The sequence below is a fragment of the Perna viridis genome, chromosome 3, assembly GCF_037379345.1.
Source record: "Perna viridis isolate PV_CMFRI_1.1 ecotype Kerala chromosome 3, ASM3737934v1, whole genome shotgun sequence".
Taxonomy (NCBI): domain Eukaryota; kingdom Metazoa; phylum Mollusca; class Bivalvia; order Mytilida; family Mytilidae; genus Perna; species Perna viridis.
The window spans coordinates 12,874,558-12,901,103 of record NC_142447.1 but is presented as its reverse complement, the minus strand read 5'-3'; the positions used below and the strand labels follow the sequence as shown (position 1 = coordinate 12,901,103).

The window sequence follows — 26,546 nt, the reverse complement described above, 5'->3', positions numbered from 1 at the left end:
TCTCTAGTGCATCAAGATTCTGCTTGTTAAATCTCAAGTTTTAACTAAACTTACAAAAATAGGCACAATCTTTCCAATTCAATAACCCTAACAGTTTGTCAAGTTTGACAATCATTTCTTCACTGTTAAATGCTACACAGAAGCTCAAGGCTCTATTGATTTTCATGATCTTCAGGACAACCGAACCTAAAGTATAACTGTGTATTGGTTGATAAATACATGTAGGACACTTTTTTTTAGTTGGAACCCGCCCCTTATACATGAAAAATTTTAGTAATGACTGGTACATACAGGCCTGAGGTACTCAATTAATATACAATATTTATTTTTTAAACTATAAATAAATACCTTTAATTTTTTTTTTCATTTGACAGATAAAGAGAAAATTGAAAAGGTAAAACTTTCCTTAACTTCTCTCTAGGCCATTGTTGTACAGTACTTATATTTTTAATACATGTGCTACTACATGTATGTTTATGAAACTAATTTATAACAATACTAAAAGAAGTCCTAATTTGTGTTTCATTTCTCTTCATTTCTTTTTTTTTTTTGGTGGTTGTAGCAAACTATTATCCCACTACTGTATATGTATTTTCTTGTAATGCAGACTTGTATCAAACCAAGAAACAAATACAGGAACCAACAACATTACCAAATACTTCCTTATAAAATCCAATGTCATGTTCAAATATATTGCTTCATGGTGAGGGGGCAAAAATAAGGTGCTGTATATCTATTTTCACTTAAAATTTCCAACGAAGTCTAGAACTTGTCTTTACAAATACTTCAAATGTTCTAAGTTCTGATGACTTCCTGGTCAGTGAAAAGACAAAGCCATTATACCTACTAAATCATTAAGTATTAAATCATTCAATTCCATCTAGCCCTCATTTGATAAGTGGACAAAAAATGCAATATTTCTATCTTGCATGTACATGTAGTACACAAAATAAAGCACTTCAACAAATAAGGATACTTTACTAAATCTCTTTTTCCTGAAGAACTTGCATATAATTTGTAAATAGTCAATCATGTCAATGTTTGCAAAAGTAGTAAATTCCATATCAAGCCTTCATCATAAGCTGCAAATTTGGATATTAATTCAAATATAAACTGCACCAATATAAAGGGTGCTCGATATTTACTTAAAAATCAGACAATGGGAGAAAGCAAATACGGGAATTCTTAATGTAAATAGATCACCAACAAACTATATAGACATAATCTCTTTAACACGTTAATTGCACTACCTATCCAATCCTGTACTAGTATATGTAGTATCTTCTAGTTCTGGTAAACTTTACTTAAACTGACATGTTAAATATGTGTCATGGAAAAAAAAGGGAAATAAATGTGTAATGCAAATATACGTGTGCATATATTATATATGTACTTAATATTTCCGGTAGTAGGAGTTTCTGTTCTGGAAATTCTATCCCCGACTTCAAACCCAAATTTCACAACAGCAAGGGGATAAAATTAGTAGTTGTCTGAGATCTGAGGCCTAAGATTTCTGAACCAGGACTTTTGAATTTTTTTTTAAGTCCTGGACCTTCAATCTTTTACATTTTATTGAAAAATGCACAATTTCCACAAATGCACCTTTGATTTGAAATTAAAGAGTCCTGGAGCTATCACTTTCGAAACAAAATTTGAACAACTGCAAAACAAAATAGTGTTTGATCAGAAATCTGTACACAAACAGTTATGACAGACAAAAACAGATTATGGTCTTACATTTAAACACCTAACACAGCAATTTATAAATTGATACTATCCAATTTATAAATTAATATTATCTGTCTTCCTCATTCCAACAGTTCCCAAGTTTGGATAAACAATCATGACGGTTTCTGAAGACCAAAATGACCTTTACATATCATTTATAAAGATTACATAGAGTCCTTTTTGGCAAAAGAGAAGTCATTGATAAATAATTGCCTTTGATAGGCAAACCTGTATCTCTAGTTCAACTGGATAATAATATTGCTTAAGTGAAAACAAATTTAACCACATAGGTTTTACTGAATTCAGTCAACGAGCTTCAGAAGCCATACAACAATGAAATAATGCCCATTTGTGGGCAAGTCTGTATCCTTTTTTAGACTTGATAATAATATAACAAAAGAGGAAACAAATTACATGTAAACTGAATAGGTTTTATTGATTTCATTCAATGAGCTTTAGAAGCCATTCAACAATGAAACTTTGCCCATTTGTAGGCAAGTCTGTATCCTTATCTGAACTTGATAATAATGCTAGATAAGTTCAAGCAAATTAAACTGCATACTTGTTTCAGTCAATATAATATAGGCAAAAACAGAAAACTAAATAGGGGGGCAACTGACGATAAAAAATTAACCTCAGACAATTTACTTTGGTGTCCTAAAGATATCATTTAAGATTAATTTAAAATAAAAAAAAAAAACATTAAAAAATGCATACTACAAATAAGAATATTGATGATTCAAATGAGAAGAAATCTGTGGACAAAACAAAGCCAGCAACACCAAAATGACAAGAAACGAGAAACAAAGCAAAACAACACCAATGTACTAAACAATACACACAGAAATCTGAAACTGAACAGAACAGTTTGCTAATATAAGTCAATGAATCTTAATGGGACAGACGTGAATCAGAATGTAAAGCAGTAAAAGTTAATACCCCCAGGCCGTAAAGGAGAGCATAATTCTCTTTAAAACTAAAAAAAAATTTTGTATTTGTTTGTAAAAGGCAAGAGAATCATAATTAAAAATTTCTTTTTAATGACTCCTGCAAAATGTATTCTTCTGTTTTGTTACTTTACTTTAACAGTTAAACAAAGTGGAAATTTCTGCCCCAGCTTTAAACTGAAACATTAGTAGTAATGAAAGAATTTCAATTTAGCTCAACAATAAAAACCCTATTAATGACTGACAACTGAGACCAGATAAATCTATATTCCATTAAGGCTTGTAAATAAATAATAAATTGTGTTTTACTTGGAATGTTTAAAAAGCAGATTGATAACAATTTTAAACTCACAAAACATTTATATGTGAATACACGTCTATGTCATCATTGCTCAATGTTTTGATCTTTCATCTGAGATGAAACTGAATTTAAATATTTCTCAAACCAAAATGATTAATTGATCATGATTGATGAAACCAAACTCCTGAACCTAAGCATTAATTAATTAATTAATTAAACCAGGTGTTTGGTATATCCAGGTGCATAATACATTGTGACTAATACAAATTACATATAGAAAAACTGTGATCACAACCCAGAAAATGATGCCCCCACTCCCCAACCCAGTAAAGGATGTACCTGTTACCCAACCCAGAAAATGATGCCCCCGCTCCCCAACCCAGTGAAGGATGTACCTGTTACCCAACCCAGAAAATGATGCCCCCGCTCCCCAACCCAGTAAAGGATGTACCTCTTACCCAACCCAGAAAATGATGCCCCCACTCCCCAACCCAGTAAAGGATGCCTCTGCTCCCCAACCCAGTAATAATATGGTCAAAACAAAATGTAAACTGCAGGTACATTGTTCACTACATGTACATGTAAATCATCAAACAGGAAGTTGCTGTTTCTACAATCTGAAAATGGCATACCTTATGTAAAGTGGTTGTGATTAGCGCAGTGTTCTAGGATTCCTATTTCCCGTTACCCGGGGCAAGTGAAATTTGGGTCAGGGAATGTTAGGTACTTAGTTACACTTTCCCGTGGCAAGTTGAAAAATTCATAAGGATTTGTTTTGTTAGGAAAGCAGTCACTGACTGTGGGAAAGTTGATTTTATATGGAGAACACTGTAGCAATATGCCTACCTCACATCACAATACAAGACGTATTGGCATACAAGGGTGACGATATGAAACATTTTGATATAATACACAACAGGATGTTGTTCTATATATTTTCTTCAATTTGGAATAAAAAATATTCAACAGATTTTAAAATGATGAATTTTGCTGAAGCCATGTTTCATTCTTAGAGTCTATAACTTAGATCTTAACAAAGATTAATGGATTTTATTATTTGCACAGTAATTTCATCAATTGTTTGATAAAATTGGGGTATTTTGACCTGTATCATATCATATCGAAACCTAAGTCAAATGTATTGTATAATGTCAAAAAGTATTATGATACATTGATAAATTATTACATCCTTAATTAGAAGCTGCAAAGAAGTTGTGGACATACAAAGAGACAGACAGATATATGTCTTTTTCAAAAAATTGGGGTATGAAAATTATACTTCAGAAAACATTTGGTATGGACTTGGTGGCTGCCAGTTTACTCAGAGTTCAGAATAGATAGGTTTCAATGCATACATAACAGTACTGTACATTATCGTTAATCAAACACCTCAATAAAGTACTTAAAAGAACTTTAGAATGAAATAACTGATTTAATCAATTGCCTTCAATTAGTGAAGAAAAATAAACATTGAATGCTATGGTCTAAATAGAATTAAAGAATCCTTAAGTATATAGAGTCAAGGATAGTACTTAGCAAGCATTTAATACTTTGTCTATTTTTCAAATCAACACATTCTGGCACCAGTGGCAGTTTAGGAAAAACATGATCGGTAATATACAAAAAATGTACTCTGAGGTCATAACATTAAAATCTATGGTCCTTAACTGCATTTGAAATCAAAAACAGTAACTGAACATGATAAAAACTAAATATGCCGTCACATTTTACATGCATTTTTCTTCCATTTAAAATATTTCATTATCATTTACATTTACAGACCATTCCTAAAGATTTCAAATCGATAATTACTGATTAGTTGTTTTTTCAATTAACTGTGGACACTAACTAACTGTAAGTACATTTGAAATTTTCCAATTCCACAAAATTTTAAGCAAAGATTTTTTTTAATTCTTTCTTAAATTGTTCATAAAAAACCAATCTCTATCTCTCTTAACGAAAACAGAAATTTTTATTGAAGTACCCTCAGAGCAAATTCAGGAATAAGCCAGAATTACACACTATGATCTTGTCTTACCAGGAATTTACAAATATACAAAATGCAAACAATGCAACGGTGCATCTCGAGAGGAGAAATAATTTAAATAAAACACTCATTATTGAAGGAGATTACATGTACCCATATATATTCCAAAACTCAAGTTTTCACCTTTAGATGTATTCAATAAAGACATGTTCATGTATAAGCATCAAATAGACCTATAAAATGTTTACATGCATTACTTCCACTAGACAAAAGGGTCCAACACCTTAACAGCTGTCCAGAGAATAATACTATTGATAAATGTACAAACATATGTACAAACATGTAACAAAACTATAGAAACATGGAGATGGTAGTCAATTATGTCAATTTTTTTTTCTGTTTTTCAACTCATGTATTACATGAGAACTCATACAATGTACAAATTAACTAGACAAAGAATAATATGTTCATCTGGAATCAAACTAACTAGTAATGACTTTAATATTTCCGCTTTACTTCCAATCAAGAAAAGGTCCTTCCTCTGCAAAGCCGTAATTACAATTTTACATGATCACTAAAAAAAATCAAAGCTTCCATTCAATAACCTACTGTAAGTCAAGTTTCATGTTGTTGTATTGAGGAATATTGATTTCTTCTTTAGTCTTGAAGTGATTGTATGTTAGATTTAGGACACCTTTGCATGGTCAATTAAGCAATTCTTCTATGATAGGCATCAACTGATGATGGATTATGCACCTGATTGGCATATATTGTTGGTGGATAGAGAGAAAGGTGTTAATTTAATATTTCTATGTTTTATGTTCTTAACCTGTCAATCTTACACAATAACCTCTATATAGGAAGAAACCATTGTTTTTTGCAAAATGAATGTAAGCAATTTAAAAGTAAAACAAAGTACAATGTATGTCTCCTTTAGAAAGAGGATGGCTTAATGAATTGGCCTGTTACAAACAAAGAATAGTCCCAATTAAGGATATTTGATGCCCTGTATAATATAACAAGGCTTTCATAACATGAAATCTCTTAAGATCTATCATTCTAGAAAAATATAAGAAGACAGATTTGATGGGTCAGTGTGCTAGAGAGTTTTACATGCAAGCATCTGAAGTTTTGGTGAGAAAAAGATTTTTAATTTTCATAGGTTTTGTCTTAGTAGGTTATATGTATTAAAAACACAGAAAAATAACAAGGACTTCAAAAAAATATCTCAAATAACATTTTAAAGCGTGTTTAATGAAATTATAAAAAGAAAAGTAGGGGTCTATGGGCAAAATATATTAATGCTATAAAATGGATAAAACCAGAGAAGTCTGAAAATCTTGCAAACATGAGCAACAAACATCCTTAAGAACCACCATGAAACTACAAAAAACTGTGAACAAAGCTCACTAAAAATACCCTCTTCTCAAGGTCAAGATAAAAACAATAATCAAGCAGATAGTTGATGTCCATTCAGCCTTAAATTGAACCCCTTATAATGACATACTTGTATAAAACATCTGTCAGTTTATCTAGTGGTTGAAATTAGTTATTTCAGTGAAAATTGTATTGAAAAAGTTGAGGACAGATGGACAGACAAGCAGACAGATATTGTATCACTATACACCTCAAGCAAAACAGGGGTACAGCGATAGAAAATACAGAGTGCATCCACATTTTACATGTATAACTTTCGCAGACCTTGACTTGTTTAATTTTCGACAAATTGCATAAGAGGAACTAATTCTACGTCAGCATGTACTGGTATTGATGCAAAAGTTCAAATTAACTTTCAAGCACAGAAGTTCTGGACCTTTCAAAGTTTCAAACCAATGGTCCACTTGAGGAAAATTACCCATTATCCATATAATAAAGTAAAGTAAAAGAACTGAAAGCCCAGGACCAAGATAAATGGAAAATTCAAAAGTCCCTCGGTCAGAATCGGAGGGTCTTGGACCTCGTACCACCACTAATTTGAATCTCTAAAAATTTCTTGCTCCCCAGAATAACTAAAGTTACAGTCCCATTCATTCCAGAAAATTAATGGTTAATGCTGGAATTTTTATAACCTATCAAATATATTAAATACATTAAATGCAAAATAACTTTCCTAATCAGTTAAATTCCAAATTTACACATCATTTAATTATAACTAAACAAATACTGATAAAATTTTACATTAAATATCACTTTGGTTCCAATCAGATTACAAACTTTGTAAATTCAATTGATTCCATAAAATAAATGTTGATAAAATTCAACACAAAAACAAATAAATACAGAGAAGAAAATCTCAATAAAATCCGTGTTACTGTCAAATTTATTCAATAGTGCCTCAATCTCAAATATACTTATGATAGCACTTATGAATCATATAGGAAAGTTTGATTCAATTTTAATTGCAGATTAAATTTCATCCACCTATCAAAACCAATGTAAAATCTATTTAAAATGAAAAGATATCACATTTCTGATATGACTGCATAGAGGATATGCACTTAAAAACATAAAAAGCTGAAAAGGTACACAACAACACTAGGACCTCACCTGTATACTGATAGTCATGCAGAGAATTCATGATGTAATGCATTTGAACATTTATAGAAGTTCATTACAAAGTTAGCAGGGAATGACTTCAAAGTATTCCTATTGTCTGAGATTTTTAGAGAAGTGAAATTAGAAATGTAATGTCCCCATTCCCAAAGGTGAAATTAATTTCATTGATTATCAATTTCAGGACAAGTTTTAAAAAAAAATTTACTGTTTAATATATTGTATTCCCAAGTTAGGGGACAACCATTTGATTCTGAAGAAGGGGTTTGCAAATTTTGTAGGAGTCAGAATATTTATTTTTTGAAATTTTAAGGGCAAGATTATTTCCATTTCAGTGAATGAAGTATCTAGACTAAGGTCAGTATATTTATCTATTCTCTATCATCTGAATATAGTTGAAATATTGCTGCTCGGACGTTAAACCCCAACACTCAATCAATCAATCTAGAAGGTGTAGACTACAATATTTATTTTCAACTTTAACAGGAATATTTATTTCTAAAAACTCTGATGACCCCCACCTCAGAATCAAATGGTCATCCTCTTCATACATATAAACATGTATTTCTGAGGTAATTTGCAAGAGTTTGGGGGTGATTAAAACTAAGTTGGTTTTAACATCATTTTTTTATATACCAAAATAAGTGTTACTGTATATTGGAAATTAAAATTATGGAACATTCATTTGAGTAAGAACTAGCTCTCAGAAACACGGAAAATTTCAATAAAAGATTTGCTGTAGAAAAAAAAATGACCAGAAAAAAGGCATAAAATGCCTTCACTAAATTTAGAAACAAAATATATAGAAAACAACAGAAAAAGGGATGTTTCTGTCTAGATCGATATACATGTACTTAGTACATTTGTAGATTCTCACTTCAGCATTTCAGTGTCATACATGCACATTTGTAGCATGATGTGTTGACTGAGAATTTCTAACTTGGATGACCTCTCTGGTAATAAGAGGCAAAGCTTAAGTAAACCACAAGTACATATAAAGTAGATAATATTCCAAACATATGGACCAATTAACGTCATTTCACAACACATTTTAAATCTTGACCCAAGTTTCGATTTCAATTTCTTCACAGTTAAAATATTGACCCATAGCTTTACAAGGACAAGGTGGACTTAGAGGGACAGCGAATTACAAAGGCATTTGTAAATCAAAAGGTCGGTGGGTTATTTACTTAAGAATAATTTACGGGCTGTTTAAGTATTCATCCCATAATAAAATATTGATCCTGGAACATTCATCCGAAACAATTAAATGTTTACAGGTGTGTACTTTTAAAACATACCAGTACATATATATATACAGGAGTAATTACACAGAGAATAATAAATTAAACATTGGTGAAAATCTGGAAGCAAGAAAAGACAAAGTTATACAATTTCTTATTACCGAAATGGGTTTTCCAATGTAGTTTTTAAGTTGTTTGGTTTGGGGTACGAATAAGAATGTACATGTACAAATAATATAATTTTGTAAATACCGGTAATCAAAATCCAGTAAATGTTTTTATGGACACATGTGTACGCATTAACTAATTTAACAGACCTATTACATGTATATTACATAAATCATTTAGCAATAAAACTAAAAAATGAAACAGTTAAATTCAATTCATGCACATGAACACAAAATAAAAAATTAATGCAATTGAAGCTAACTGTTTTAACATCCTGTTTCCCAAACAAATTTTCAATGTTCATGGAAGCATACATGTATATCAGTCTCTAAAATTTTAAAAATTCAAATCAAATTACAGGTACATGTAAAACTTTGAAATTATGTAGATCACGGTAAACTTACTTAAAGGAAATATTCTATTTCTAGTTTATTTTTTAAATGCCTGCTAAAAAAAGGAGTAATTCAAAGTCTTGAAAAGTGTCAAACTGTTCAAATAATGAACATTTATGAATTTTCAATGTCACAGCAATTTCGGCCACTCCAAAATGGCGTGAGAACACCTAATTAGCTCCAGAGAGGGTTATGTAATTATCCCATTAAGTAGGTTATCTACCTTTAAAAAAAAATAATTGTACCAATCTTAATTTACACAATTCTAATTATAAACATTATCAGTGTCCAGGTTAAAAACTTGTTTGATAGTAAAACAGAACCCACAGACTACATGACATCCAAAGCAGCAAAACTCCACACACAAAAAAAAACAAACAAAAGGGCATGTTCTTGCCCTTCGATCAACATCGAGCAGGAATCACACAAAATAGCATGCCCAAAATTATATAAAAGTTTACAGAACATTTCTACAGGCACTCGATGAAAAATACTTGATGAAAAATACTCGATGAAAAATACAAGAAGACCAATACATGTCTGGACCTGTGTAACCATCATTTGTCAGCAAGTAAGTATCTTCAACATGTTTAGTAGCATATACTGCCCGAAAAATGGCTAAGTTCAACATGCTTAAAATGCAGAGAAAAAATAATAAAATTATTCCATAATAGGATGTGCACATCTTCAATATGTATAAACGATGTGCAAAGTCTGAACAAAATTGGTTCAACATTGATTGAGTTACAGATAACACTAAATGTGACAGACAAACTCATGGAGGGACAGATTGACTGACAGAGTGAAGGTGCTAGTAGACCTGCTTTCATGGTTGGGGGCACAGTTAAAAATAGTCCCTCAATCACAGAAAATGTGATTGAAAGCCATGTATGCTCCTTCAACCTGTAAAAGCCTAGTAGAGGCAGTACTAGTATACATGTATGTACATGTGAACTGTAATGGACTGTTATTCATGAGTACTTGTACTTATACATTATTTATCGAGTAAAACCTGTCTAAACCAAACCCTGAATTAACTGAAAACCTGTCTAAACCAGGCATTTGGAAGTCCCATTGTGTAAGTTTAAACGTATTTTGAACCTTGATGAATCGTACACCTGTCTAAAATGACAGAATTCTACGGTCTGAAAGGTGTTTGCTTTGGTTTGAATTCATTGTATATAATTGTATACTGATGTACAACTGAACATTCTATATGCTTCTGTACACTGTTCAAAATTTTGAACCCAAAGATCTAAATTTATAGTCTTTCAACCCCCATAGGCAGATCCAAGAAAAGTGGCCCTGTGCCCCACTTGTAAAATCCAAATTATTCATAATTTGTATATAAAATTTATATTACCTACATGTAATATCAAAAGGAAGATAGATTGCCTTTGGCAGGGAAAAAAATGCATGTTCATACATTTATGCTAATCATTATAACAAGATACATGTATTTAGTTTAAATCAAAATGATAAAAATAATATAGGTTTATGCATCCATTTTACACATCAAAAAGATACACTTTGGAGTAAAGTTTTAATAGCATTAGATACATCTTCATGTAAATATGTATAATTTGAGATAAATACTGTAATCTGATTGGTTAAAAAATAATTTTGTTATATCTCAATGGATAAAAAAAATATTGACACGCCCCTATTCAGTTAAATTCACAGCTACTTTTTTTCATGTTCAAAGATAAAAACATGTTTTAAAATTAATTTATAAGAGTTGGTTATGATAAAAATTTTGTCTATTGAAAAATAACATAAATGTTCCATGTGCATATTTTGTTTATTGCACTTCACACAATAAACAATATGCACATGGAAACTTCATGTTGTTTTTCAACAGACAAAATTTTTATCATAGCCAATTCTTAAATAGACATAAAAAATAACTAGCAATCCTATATAGCTTCTCCCAAGTTTGACTAAGATAAGCCCAAAAGAAAGAAGAATTTTAAACAAAGATTTATTAAAAACAGTAAATAATTTTCTGTTTGCACAATAGTGATTTAATAATATTTTCAGTCAACAAACATAATCATGACGTATATATACTGGACCATAAAATGTCTATACGCACATTTTCTAAAGAAGTTGTTTCATTAGCTCATAAAAATAAAATTGGGCTTATCCCTGGTCTCACACATAGAGTAATTTAAAATTCTTTTTCAAAGACGAAGAAAAAAGAAAAAGAAAAATATTGACCAATTTCATTTGCAAAAATTTAAATTGGTGACCAATTACTGAAAATATCTTTGGAAAGGAATGAAAGCACTGAACCAAGATATACCATAAATCAATTAATTTGGAAATTTAAAGTAATTTAAACTGTTACCTTTAATACCATTAAATTTCAACTCGCCTTTCATAACTAGCCAAATTGAACATAACCATACCAAAACTAATAAAATCTTTTCAGTGAAAAAGTTTTCTCATCTTGGAAAAGTTGAAATTATAAGCATATGAGTTTTAGACTGCATAATGTACAGTATTTTTTGCATAATGTACAGTATTTTTTCTCACATTCATTTCTTTTTATTATTTACCTTTTAATATAAACATTTTTTTTCTTGATACTATTCAAAGAAACTTCAGAGCACTTATAATTAGTGGTTATTGATTTGGATCCATCCATGCTTAATGCTTAATTTACAATTTAAAAGAGAACAGTCCCTAAGATAATTTTCTAGAAATCTGATAAAAAAAACAAGAAAATCTAGTCAATTACATATTTTTGATAATTTTTTTTTCAGGGATTAAAAACTTTGATCTCTCTGAAAGTTTTCATGTCCAACGTTGCTCAACACTGCAATAAATACATGTAATCTGGGATCCTTTTAAATTCTCTTTAATTAAATTGTCACAACAGGATAGCTTATAAAATTAAAGATAATCTTTAACCCAAACATCTACATGTATGCTGACATAACTTACTATAAATATTCCTAAATGCAGGAGATCTTTAAAACTTCTTAAGCAGAATTTGGTTCAACAGACATGAATTTCTACTTGATACATAGTACATGTACATAAAAATACAATGAGACAATACAGCCACCTTATAATATATGTATATACTCAACACAGAACAGACATGACCATTTATATGCAAATACATGTTTAAGTTGGTAACTTACATGTACAATGTATACAAACTTCAGTTTTAACCTGACAGACAAAAGAGCTGGCAGCTTTTTGTTACATGTAAAAGAAAATCCATCGACCCTTCATGAATTAAAATATTATATGTAAAAACAAATAGTAGATCATGTATTTTCCAATAAACTAGAAGGATTTTAGTGATGTATTTACATTCAAAGTAATAAACATTAGATACTTCATGCGTGCAATCATACATGTATTGACAATGAACCCATTAGATGTAGATGGTTTCTGACAACTTAATTGCATGCTGTATGGAAAATCTATAAAAACAAATTACTTTATTGTCAATCCATGTTTGAGTAATTTAGACTTTAGTTCATCATGAATTACATAGCAAAATTTTACATCTACATGTATATTGATTTTTTAATACTTTTTAACAGTTTGTTTGATCAGAATTCTTTTATAATATCATTATTTGCTACCATATAAACCAACTTTGTACTTGAAACAAGCACCATAACATTTTTGTACATATAAATGCAAAAAGATATAGGATGCTTAATAAAAAACATTTCAATGGCATAAATAGAATTGCATGATGGTTATACTTGACAAGACAAGGAAGTTTGAGTCAATACTTAAACACTTGAACACATCAGGGCTTTTAATCAATGAGAATAAAGGGTCTTTGCAATTTGAAACTTGATGATAGCCCATACATTTGTATATTTCGGTAGAGATTCAACACAGCTGTCATGCAACACTTATATGCATTAAAGGGCATTGGTCAGGAGATCACAGATACATGTACCACCACATTCCTCATTTTGGAAGTGAGAGAGTAATCAAGGGAACCAAGGTTACAGCGGTAATCAAAAGAATGTAATCCAGGGACAAAGACCAGACATGGAAAACAGACATACACAACAAAGAACATAAAGTAACTAAAATCATACATACAAAGTAACAAAAGCAAATGAGCAACTCAGACTCCACTAAAAACTGGGAGCATGGACCAGGTGCACTGGTAGGGTAAGAGTCCTCTGTTTTTCTAGAAACACCCGCCGAGTTGCTCATAAAAAGTCATTGTCTTCAATGAAATTCCTATAGAGAGCAAAACCATGGTCAGAAAAGACAAATGGTCTTTACATGCACATGTTTATATAGTTGAATTTTACATAGAATGCATTTACATTTTATGCATACAAATGTAGTCTTTGTAGATTATTGCTGAATAAAGGTGGTCACTACTCACTATACCCCAAAGAATACAAGGACGGGTAGAGTAAAAACTTCATAGCTTTATTTCAAAAATAAAAATGCATGTATATACAGAATACTCACTAATGACCCTTGGGACATGTTTCACAAGTACCAGTAGGTGTTGAAAAGTAATTCCCCGTTCCACACGATGCAGCAATAGTGCTACCAGGACAATCTATATCACACGCAGTACAGTTACATGATTGTGCTGATGATATATCTGGAATAAAAAAAAAGAGTAGTCAAATGTTGTCTCTTAACGTTTACTTGGGTAGTCACATGTACATTTGTTTCAGAATGCAAGTACAATCTACCTCAAAAGTACATACATGTATGTGAAAAAAATGTCCATTTTGTTAAGTACAAGCATTTGGAATGAGCTTTATCACCAAACCCTACACATGTTAATTTGTATATTTACATATATTAATGCAAAAGTAGTGTATATTTTATTACATGTTTATATATAAAAAATAAAAAAGATCCATTGTTCCTTCATGTACCTTACTTAGAGCATGATAATACACGTATTTAATCCAGTCTTGGAATTGATGATACATGTACATGTATATGATATATTCTCCCTATCATTCCAGGAAGGGAGAAGTCACTGCTATTCACTGAATCCTAGATTATGCCCTGTCTATCCCTGAGTGAAAAGAAGATATCAGTATCTGTATATGTATATTTAATAGTATGGATATGGTGAAACGCAACATACATGTACACACCAGTATATAACCTAAATACAAAATAGTAACACCAGAAGGTCTTAAATAAGTATAAGACTGAACAAAAAAGTTCCATAATTTTTAAATTCACACTTTACAAACAAAAAAGTCAAATTAATAAAATTTGATAGAGACATACATTATACAATGTACAAAATGTACATGTAACATATGAATTATTTATATTCTAAGTTATAAATTTAATACATACATGTTCAAATTTTAAACTCGAACATGTGATCCTTCCTTATACATGTAGATGCAAAGATTAATATTTTTTATCTAGAATTTTTTTAAAACTTTTTGTTGTTTTTTTTTTTTTTTTTTTAGATAAAAATCATTGTGTAACTCATTTTTCAAAACAAACAAAAATCCGAATTCAAGGACAACCTTTAAGTACATTGTACACGAAACTAAGAGGAATTATACAAACTGCTATTAAAGTCAACATGTAAAAGCCATTCATGAAATGGATCATAAGAAAAAATGTTCTTTTAATTCTATATGAACATGTTCATGTACATATGTACACCTATTCTACAGAGTTTTTTTTTTTTTATTTACAATAAAAAAATCATATTTCACACCAAGAAATATAACTTAAAAACTTCTTATCAAATTCTGATGACCACTAAAACAAGATATTACAAGTACATTTACATGTGTACATGTACAATGTATACATACATGCATACACTGTACTGTATCTTGTTTGTTCCAAGAATTTTACCGTAATTTACCAAAACACTAAACATAAGGAATAAATAGACTAACTATTGACCACTGACATGAGAAGAATGTGGTTGTTTATTTGTTGACAAGGGCAGCAGGGTCATTAATAAGGATCATTATAAATTATATGGTTCAGTAAACAAGTGGAAAATAGTTACACTTATGTAATTCTACAAAAGTCATTCTATCATTTAGAATTCAAGGATTATTAGCAAATGCTGTTTATTTTTTAATAAAAGATAAAAATAAGAGCAACAAAATGTATGATTAAGAAGAAAGAACTTTATATATATTTTTATTATTTCTAAGGGGTTTAGCATTTATGAAATCCATATATGAACATGTATACATCAAACAAAAAATTTTGTCAAAATACATGGATCTTGTATCCCAATAGCCTAAAAAATGTGAATGTTATTGTTTCAAAAATACAAAGTACGTACATTTTAACAGTATTTTTCATATTTTACATTATATAAATTGATAGAAAAGAACTGAAAATGTATAAACTTGATAAATGCATAGATTGAATATATATATACATGTACATGCACACAAAATGTTTGTACATGTACATTGTATTCTACCAATTGAAGGTTTGTAACAGATTTTATACTACATGTAATACAAGAAGTATTATTATTCTATACTGATACAAAAAATATTATTTTAAGAAAGCTAAGATATAAAAAGTCAACTTTTCCAATATACATGTATAAAAGCCGGTATACATGTATAACAGCAGGAAGTGTATTATAAAGTCCCTGATAAAAGTGTCTGTGGAATATACTGTGTTTATTTGGGTATCATATAATCAACAATTAATGATCACTTTCTTTCTGCTGACTACAATATATATATGTAAAAAAAGTGTCAAAGCAAGCATTTTTATAGATTAAAGAATAAAATTGAGAGTTTATATAACTTATACGATATAATTTGTGACAATATTTAAGTGTCAGTGGTTTTTGTCACACTGCATTGAAGAAAGTCCTAAAAAGATGGCTCTAAAGAATAAAGACAAGTAATATGCCATTTCCTAATAAGAATGTGCAAGGTTATATGGGCAGGGTTATTGAATGCCCCTCATAGGTTCCTAATTGGGGAGTAATGAAAATACATATACACGGTATTTTACTAGTAAAGAATAAAACTTACAAACCCCTATTTCTAACAGTATGATATTGCGTAATATATTACAATGTCAGAAATCTAATTGAACCAACTTACCAATGAAGACTAAAAATAAAACCGAAATTATTTTGATTTGGACATCAAACGAAAACAGCATTTCACAAACTGAAAAATCACAACACAGAAAAACAAGTATATTCTACATAATCTACATCCTCTTTACGAAATTGTTTCACATGTTCGAAAAGTTGTGTATACTTCCAAAATTAACGATTCATCTGACAGTATTTTAATCTTTCTTCCTTATGTGTATAAGCACCGTCTTCTCGTTCGCTTTGATGGCTTCATGTGTTTAGAATAACCGAGTTCAAATATAAACAGCCACCCGATTGGTCGATAGGCCAAACGGGTACCTGTTCTATTTCAGGTAGCGTCATGTATCGTAGCAACATAATACAATCTGAACAAATCGAATTTCCTTTTTGAAGTATAAAATAAAAATTAAAAGTCTGTATGCACACTTCCTTTCAACAATTATTACGTTAAATAGTTTGAATTATTGAATTTAAATAGAGATATCTATTTTTTTCAAATTTTACATAAGGAAAAAGTTACATGAGGAAAAACTTACTACCAATACAGCATAATTACGTACGGGTGATATAAACTAATAAAATACAAAAGCATATGCATATGCATATGAAAAAAAATTATATATAAAAATAATTGGAGAGAAAAAAATTCAAATTAGTGAACGTTCAATGTTCACTAATTTCAAGAAAAGACTTCATTTAATAATTACCACGGATCGTGGAACTGACGATTGCATAAAAAAAAAAAAAACAAAACAAAAAAGAAAAAGAAACAAAGAACAAAGCAAACAAAGGACAAGAACTGTGATTATACTTTTAAGAGACAAATGGGCTAGTTTTTAACGAGCTATGAAGAAAAGATGTTTTATTAATTCATCAATATTTTATTCGAAGTTTTGATCACTTCTGTGGTGCCTGACCAATATTACTAACCGATATTATTAAATGTTAGAACTGTCAAATTTGCGAAGCAAATTTTTGGTCGTTCCCTCCTTGGGACTCAACCTCGTATACCGTTGTGACATCTATGGCAACACCACCCGCACCAAATCTAGCGCTCTAGATCACTAGCTGGCCGAGCGGTCTAGGGCGCTGGACTTAAGCCTACCTGGCCGAGTGGCCTAGGGCACTGGGCTTTGTGCAGGCGGTACCGGTGTTGCCATGCATATATATAAGGGGTTCCAGATCTAGACTATGTACCATCTAGCTCATTGTTGTCCAAGTTTTGAATAAAATCCCGATATTTTTGTAACTAAATAGGACTTTCAACCCCCTCCCCCTAATGGATCCACCACATAGTCACCATTCTTTACTTCATTTATTAAAAGTGGCTCCTTTCGATCAAAGTTCACCATGCGCTAACGGAGTGGCGGAGGGAGAGCTCAACTCATCAGCCAATATTTCTGTTAAACATAAGGACTAACAATAAAGGGGGGATAACTGAGTTTAGAACTAGGAATCTTTTTGAAAGATGTATATTAATATCGATCCGATGTAAGAATTAAGTAGCTGTCTTCGTAAGAATCATGCAAAATCTAAAAAATGTGATACACCCAAAAAAAAGGCTACATATTTTTATTTTTGTAATTAAGTTGTTTTATGGGTCTATACTATGAAATGTGTAATTATTCATTCAAATCTACCTGCTCTTCGGAGATAAACAACAATGAAAATTCAATAGATTCTATTGTATTTGAGTGTCATTTACAGAGTTATCTCCCTTAATTTTGAAATCTACAGTGCATTCTATATAATTTTTATCTCCTGAAAACAAGGGTTGTATGAAAAAATGAATATTTATTTCTTTTTACTATGGCAATTTAAACAAAATATCAAAAATAAAAATATGTAGGCTTTTTACCCATGAATCGCATTTTGCATGATTCTTAGCTGGAGCGCTACTTAAACTGAAATTACTATTTTTGATTATGTGATTCGCATGTACGTCCATGTAGATTTTATATTGTCAGGGAAAGAGCACATCAAATTAAGAGATGACAAGCACAAGTCGACTAATCTGTCACACCACTTACTACATGCACTTGAAAAAAAAAACAATATCTAGCTAATACACTGGCATATGTGTTAACTCATCCGCTTTCGGCGGGCCGGAGCTCCCGATATTTCACATTCCCACGTTTATTTGTGTCCGTATCAAGGCGGTCTTAGTCTAATATATTCCCCTATCGGAATTTTCTTCCAAACTTTGCGGCTTTAACTCATTATTACACCGTATGAATTATTTCATTTTTGTCAAAACAAACTGTGATCAAAATACGCATTAAAGGTCAAATTCAATGGTTAATCAAACTCAAATTTTGGATTAAAAGATGTTGAAAAACAACACCTCAGCAAATCTTTTGCATTGAGAATATTTTAAGAGGAATATCTCCCGTTTTAGAAATTTCAAAGGTTTACACCTATTGATTTAGTTATGTTTTACCTGAAGAACTGCAATTAACAATAGTAGTCACAAGTGATGGCAAGGTTGTCCCTAGATCGCTGTATGTCGTATTTAAATAGTGGTTAGGATATATATCGTACTGTACTAAGTCCTTCAAAAGGTTATGACCAGCAGCTGTTCCACCGATTCCAATGCCGATCAAAATTACTCCATTGTTTCTACAAAATGCACCCGAACTTTTTGCTACCGTAGGGTCTGTAATTCCATCTGATAATAAAACCAGGTAGTTCTGTGCAGAAGACCTGTCGCCTTTATTGGCACTAAACATCCCTCCTGTTCCGCAAGTAAAATCGAGAGCGCTCCCTACATCAGTATCATTCCCGTCGGCATACACAGCATTTGCCAAAACATTATTTATAACACTTTTATCATAACTGTAACTCAGATCCGTCAAGCTTCTTGACGAGTCGGTTCCGTGGAACAGAACAAATCCAACTCTTATTTCATTTTCACCAACTGCCAAGTTATCCACGGTGACTGAAAGTGCATTCATTGTATCGTCGAAGTGGTTCTGACCGACACTTCCCGATTCATCAATTACAAAGACGACATCGGCTGGTGTTACAGATGTGCAATCTATAAATTAAATGCGTATGTTTTTGTCAAGTTATATTTCAAATATTTCAAGAGATTTCATGTGATGGCTTCTTGATACAAAAATCGGTTCTAGCTCTAACTCTACGCAAGGAAGCAATTGTTTTTGTGTATTTTATGTTGTCTGTATGTTATTGTATTGTTATTGCTGTCTGTATGGTTGTTTCTGTTTATTTTTTGTTTGTATGTATGTATGTATGTACGTTTGTTTGGTTTTTTTAACGTTAAGTTGCAATGCAGGGCTAACACTTGTTACAAAGTCTTGCAGTGACAATAAAAACTCAAGAAAACATTTGTTTTAATGAAAGAATTGAGGTTGGCCAATAAAATCAAATGGGTTACCCCTTATGTTTGCGAGGCTTGTACGATACCTTATTACTTGAATCATTTCCACTGTATGATTATTTTTAGTATGCTGATTTTTCCCAACCCCTAATTCTTAAACTTTCCCCACAGGAAACTAAACTAAAACTGTGGAAGTACCACAAAGAATTATAACATACACACTGATTGTTGAGTTGATCATTGTTTGTTTGGTTGGGTTTTTTTTTGTAGGTTTACTATTGGACGGTTCTTGGGTTGGCAATGATATTTGAAGTAATATTTACAATTGTTAGTACAGGCCATGTACAACAATTATTAGTGCTGGATCTTAGCCTTTGATAATTCCTAATCTATGTTACAAAATAATATATTAGTCACTCAGAATGATATACATAGAAAAACGTTCGTTCAATCGGTTTTCACTCTAAGACTAAGAAACATCTGTATCAACGCGACAGCTACTTCTCCAACTTTTCTTCAAGTAGTTATACCCTCAAAAAGGAATGGGAGGGAATCTTTTGTCAAAATGCACTTACTTCCCACTTTAATGTTTTTATTTGTGTACCTCCTCATATTCACCAATAAACTAAACCCCCACCCCCACCCCCCGAAAAAAAGAAAAAAAAAGAATGAAAATATGTCAATACATTGAAATGTACATGGCGATTTTTGTAAAATTCAAGATGGCTGACGGTCAATAAAAATTCTTTGAAGTTTGAAAATATGTTAATGAAAATAGATCGTCGATTTTCAGAACTATATGCCTCGATCATTGATTACCTTGTGATACAGAGAAGCTTGCAGCACCAAATATAATAAACCATATCAACAATTCCATGTGTTCTAGTCACACAGTCAACTATCAAAGAGAATTTTTATCACTTTTTACTGAGAAATCCATATTGATTTTACTTCTTTTATGAAAATTATAATTATTCACATTTTAATCGCCATATTTTTCTAATGTCATGAACTGGCTGCTTTGAAATCATAACAATACAAAAACGTTTGTCTATCACGGTTTGTTGAATAAAACAAAGGGCTTTTGAAAAGTTTGTATTAAATAGTCTTTATTAATCCTACGCCTTTCACTTCTTATAACATTATACATACATTTATAAAGACCGACTGAATTGCTGTATATCCCTATAGGCCATTCACAGCAAGGGCGAAACATCGTGCCAAACATTTTTGGCAGATCTGTGTGTCAGAAACCTCCACCAAGGGACGCATCCAGTGATTTGGAAAAGAAAGGGAAGTTCCATGCAGAAGAAATGAGGTTCAAGGCTACTGACTGCTCACTTTTGTCCCAATTTAGCAAGAAATTAACAAAATTTTCCAACAAAACAGTGACTCCCTGAACTCGCCACTGTTTTTCATACAATTTTCAAGTCCCAATATATTTCAATTTTCTCGAAACTCAGTTACCTCCCTGTCTTCCCATTTATATTCCCATATAATTATGCTCATCCTCGCATTTTATATCATTTTTAGGCATATTACCATTTATAGAGCTAAATCAAGAGGGTACAAGTTTGAGGGGATCAATTACTCTTTAATTCTATACATCTGCCTAGCTGAAATTAACATGTTCTTTGGGTCAATGATTAAGGCACTATTTTCATTTTTTTCTCTCGAAAATTCTTCTTATATTCACTTTTAAAAGTAAAACATTTGATCATTTATTTATTCAATTCTACACACTGCTTGTACGAACATCCTATTGTTGATGTTAAACGCTAGTTTCTAACACCATCAGTACTCACGACGGAACTAACTTCCGAATGATATGTTAGGTTGATATTTGGACGCTCTGTTCTTCACGGAATTGATATCCGTGCAGCGGATCCAGATTTATGGACTTAAGTTGAGGGAGCATAAACAGAATTAAAGGCCAAATGAAGTGAGGCAAGAAATTGTCGGGGGATTTGTGAAAAAATAAAGATGCCATGGAAAAAAAATTCTTAATTTATAGTTGGCGTATGCCAGGTCCGTCCCACCCGCCTACCCCTCCCTTAATTTGTGTGCGTATTCTTCTTGTAAAAATAAAGTAAAGGAAGAAAAGAAAAAAAATAAAAAAATTGCTGGGGTATAGTCTCCTTTCGGGCGCCTTTAGCATGAAAGCAATCAAACAAATGTAAATAATTAAAAAAAAATGAAGTATTTGCTTTGTTATTTCCTTTTGCTAATGTTTTTGTCTCCGTAATAGAAATTTGACCACTAACCAAAGGAAGAAGTTGAGCATTCTCTTATTCACGTAAGTAAATCTTAACGGTAATAATAATAATAATCTGCTCAAGGAAATAATTTTAAAGATATTAAGTACTTCGACAATACTAGTGAAATGGCGTGATATTGATTTTTAGAAAATTAGCTGTCATTGTTTTCAAAATGCCACCTGGTCACGGGATCCTGCACATATTTATATTAGTATAAGTACACGTATATCGCATTTCAGGAAGTATTTAAGTGGCGTCTAAAACAAGAGGACTATTTCACGCGATTCAATCATAAACATCAGTAAATAATTACGCAATGAAAAATTGTACAATTAAGAACCTAGGTGGGGTGAAGATGCTGCTAGTCATTCGTAAACAAGTGTCTCGGTGAATTATTTTCTGACTCCTTAAGATTGGAAAAAAATCGTTCTTTTTCTTATGAAAAATTATCTCAGACTCATTAGTCCAATTCATGAAACACTAACCTCTTTGCCAACATGTCATTTAAAAAATTCATTTAGGAAATACTGGACCTATTTTGAGCACTTCATAATATTTTATAGATGTCATCTAATTAAAATATACCTTTATTTTTTTAAATTTAATAATAAAAGAATAAAAACGCAGACATTTTTTTGCATTATCAACTTATTTATACCTCGTACCCTTCAGAATTAACAAAGTGTTTGTAAACTTTGCATTTTTTTGTCAAGGAAGTCTATTTATATGTGATGTTTACTATACGTACGACATGGGCGTGTAACGGTATTAAGGCTATTTTATATATGTAGAACTGCAAGATTTCAATGATTATATGATATTAACTATTTAAATTTTGACGCAGAGAGCTGGACTATTTTGTCAAATTGACCCGAACATTCACAGGGAGGAAAGCTCAGTCGAGATTTGCCAATTTATTTCTCTCAATCTGGCACTTTTAATGAAGATGTCGGGAGCTTCTAATGACGGATTTTCGGAACTGCAATGTACGCTTTTTGTGTAGTAAGTATAGATTACAGTGGCGAATCCAGGGGAGGGTGCATGGGGTTTGCACCCCTCCTTTTTATTGGAAAATTTCATGTGTGATTAATTTGATCCCAGGTATTTAACTTCTGTATACGAAATGCAAGCACTGTGTACATATATGTTAATTACTACATGTACATGCACATAAATAATATAATATGGTAAATACACATGTACATACATGTAGCAAACAAAGAAGTATTTAAAATAGAAAATAAACAGAATTGTTAAATTATTATGATTTCAAAGCAAAGACACAAACAATGTCTCTATTTCAACGGTAAGGATGAGAGGAGGTCATATTCATCACATTCAGTAGATAATCTTGAACTATCAAAAAAAGGGGTATTCAGTGAAATAAAGTAATGTCCTTAGGACGCCAGTGGACACATGAGCCATGACATTACACATGCACTTGTACATGTTCCTAAAATCCAAACTTCCACTCCGGCCATAGACCTTTATCGCATACCCTATAGCACGCCCATAGACCTATATCGCACCATAGACCTTTATCGCATACCCTATATCACGCCCATAGACCTATATCGCATTCCGTATATTACACCCCTAAACCCATTTCAAGTACCCTATATATCACACCCACAGACATGTATTGCATACCTTATATCACATGCCTAGACATATATCGCATACTGTATTGGATCTATATCGCATTCACTAAATCACACCCATAGACCTATATGGCATACCCTACATCACACCCCCAAACCCATTTCAAGTATCCTATATATTACATATATTGCATATCTTATATCACACACTTAGATCTATACCGCATACTGTATATCACACCCATGGACCTATATTGCATTTTCTATATCACACCCATAGCCCTATATGGCATATCTTATATCACACCCCTATACATGTATTACATATCATATATCACACCTTTCACAGAACACCATTGAAGTATATTTTGTATAGATAAAATATAAGAAAGAATGAACATGGCATGCAAAAATCAGTTTGATATGCAGAATCAATCCTCGACCTATATCACCCCGCGGGCCAGTGGCCCTTGAGTTGATATAGGAGTCACCTATTGATACTGCATGTACTATTCAGTATGGATTTTAAAGAAATAGTAATACAATGTACATGTGTATTATATCCATGTAAGTCATAACTGATTATCAATATGGTTCTTTTTTAGTACATTGTCAAAATATACCATATACATTTATTTGGAATGCAGATCATAAAGTAAGAAACAAGATTTTCATGACACAAGAAAGACACAGTTATGTAAGAAATTCTGTGGCCATGAAAGTGCATTGAAAATGTGTTGCATATCAAGGCTAGCAAAAGTAGATCTTTTCTAAGAGGCAACATCCCTGCAGCACCTGGGTATGGAGTTTTCATATCACATCCCAAACGTTAAACCAGAGATTGCCGTGAGTACGCACACTTTTTGTATTGCGCTAGACGTCTTACAATAAGGCATCTGGAAAAGGATTATGTTGCTACAAGACTGAAGTCATCTCTACAGAAGTTGATATAATGATCGTCGTCATCATGAACTCGTGAATCGTTACTGTGTATCTATCTTCACCATGAGAACCGATTTGTTCAACGTGTCATAGTTTTTCTTCCCTCTTTCGTTTACCCCGGACTTGACGTTTTATAAGAATCTCGGGGGTGTTTCTAGAAATGCACAGGACGCTTACACTACCGCTGCACCTGGTCCGTGTTCCCATTTTTTCCTGAAGTCCGAGTTACTCATTTTTCTTTAGTTGCTTTGTACGTAGTATTTTGGAATTTCGTCTGAATATAGCTGAAATATTGCTGCTCGGGCGTTAAACCCCAACAATCAATCAATCATTTTGTTTTAATCAGACTCATATTAATTATTTTAGGTTTTCCGAAATAGACTGAAATCATATTGATGTTTTAAATTTTCTATTTAAAATTCTGTTTAATTTTCAGAAATGTTTCAAAGCCGCACAACCCATAAGATAGGATGGAGAACTATGCAAGAAAATGGATAAAACGAGAATAAGAAGACATTGATCCTCAGTTAGGGTGGTTAAAGGCCGCGAGCTCTTTAGTTATGAAACGAATGAAAGTTTTAAGTAGGTCAATGAGTGCCAACACCAGTTTTCAAAGACCCCGATGTTACAAAAACATTGTCTACTATACATAACAAATATGTTGTCGTACAAGCAGACAAAGCCCAAAACAACATTGTTTTTTGTCTGCAAAACGTTTTACATCCAATGTTTATTACCAGAGGTGGACGTAGAAAATAATAGCAGTGATAAGACCTATACTGCTACCACACTCTCCAAAGGAGAGATTGTGGAAAATCATAAATATGTGCTATCCTCTTTCGGTCTCTCTGCCAAGGACGATGATTGTGATTTACCGTCTGTGTACTTGATTCCTAAACCCCACAAGAATCCATACAAACAACATTTCATAGCTGGATCTGCAAAATGTACCACCGAACCTCTTTCAATACATTTAACTTCTATACTCACAACTGTCAAAGAGGGTCTGCAGTCCTACCACAACGCTTGTTACACCCGTAGTGGTATTACTTCAATGTGAATCCTGAAAAATTCGAAAGATCTTTTGGAGTCAATAAGTTATTATTAAGACTATTATCTGAATATAATAGCATTAAAACCTATGATTTTTCAATACTGTATATTTCTTTTCCCAATACTCAGTTAAAATCCCGACTTTAAAACATACATCGTTGCTTTTCAAAAAAAGATGGTACACCTAGATACAAATATATATAATTCCGCATACTTTGTAAGAAATAATTCCAAATCATCTTCCAAATCGTTCTGCAGACGTTTTGTATCGCGCTAGAGCTCTAACAAATAGGCTACTGGAACAAAGTTATGTTGCTACAATATTGAAGTCATCACTACAGAAGTTTTATGGTCGTCATAATGAACTCGTGGATCGTTATGGTGTATCCATCGACACCATGAAAACTGATTTATTCAACGGGTCATAATTTTCCTTTCCTCGTTTGTCTACCCCGTACTTGACTTTTTATGAGCAACTCGATGGGTGTTTCTAGAAAAGAAAAGGACGCTTACTCTACCGGTGCTCTTGGTCCATGCTCCCAGTTTTTAGTGGAGTCCGAGTTGTTCACTTGCTTTTGTTACTTTAGATGTATGATTTTAGTTACTTTATGTTCTTTGTTGTGTATGTCTGTTTTCCATGACTGGTCTTCGTCCCTGGATTACATTCTTTTGATTACTGCTGTAACATTGGTTCCCTTGATTACTCTTTCCAATATTGATAGCCTCGGACCAATAACTGAGCCAATATAGAAAACCGTACGCAAGTATACCCTTATTGATTTACTAGTCCAATACGTCATATTGGCATAGGCCAATACGGATTTCAACCAGCTGGCCAATTTGATGTAATGGACGACTAAATTGTGTATTCACTTTTATATGTTGTATTGTATTGTCGGTTTATTCATATTTAGGCTAATATTCGAACGCCAGTCAATAAAGCTTTTTATCGAT

The 26,546-nt window shown here is 32.0% G+C and overlaps 1 protein-coding gene and 1 long non-coding RNA gene across 6 annotated transcripts in view; one reads left to right on the top strand and one right to left on the bottom strand.

The window, feature by feature from the left end:
• LOC148621062 (uncharacterized) overlaps positions 1–20,687 on the bottom strand; it is a 140,295-nt gene extending 119,608 nt beyond the window's left edge. For 3 of the 5 annotated variants that reach the window (XM_088575062.1, XM_088575063.1, XM_088575064.1), the window contains exons 1-3: positions 20,558–20,687; positions 18,839–19,435; positions 13,788–13,926 (exon numbers count right to left, since the gene is read on the bottom strand). In XM_088575062.1, coding sequence (XP_088431188.1) covers positions 13,788–13,926; positions 18,839–19,435; positions 20,558–20,615 — 794 coding nt within the window. In that variant the 5' untranslated portion in view covers positions 20,616–20,687. Of the gene's footprint in view, positions 1–13,787; positions 13,927–16,399; positions 16,663–18,838; positions 19,436–20,557 lie in introns of those variants that run through there. The other 2 variants (XM_088575066.1, XM_088575065.1) reach the window with 2 other exon arrangements.
• Positions 20,688–22,745: 2,058 nt separating this feature from the next.
• On the top strand, positions 22,746–26,546 carry LOC148621061 (uncharacterized). Its single transcript, XR_015920837.1, has 2 exons — positions 22,746–22,998; positions 24,976–26,546. It is a non-coding gene; the product is annotated as an uncharacterized LOC148621061 (long non-coding RNA).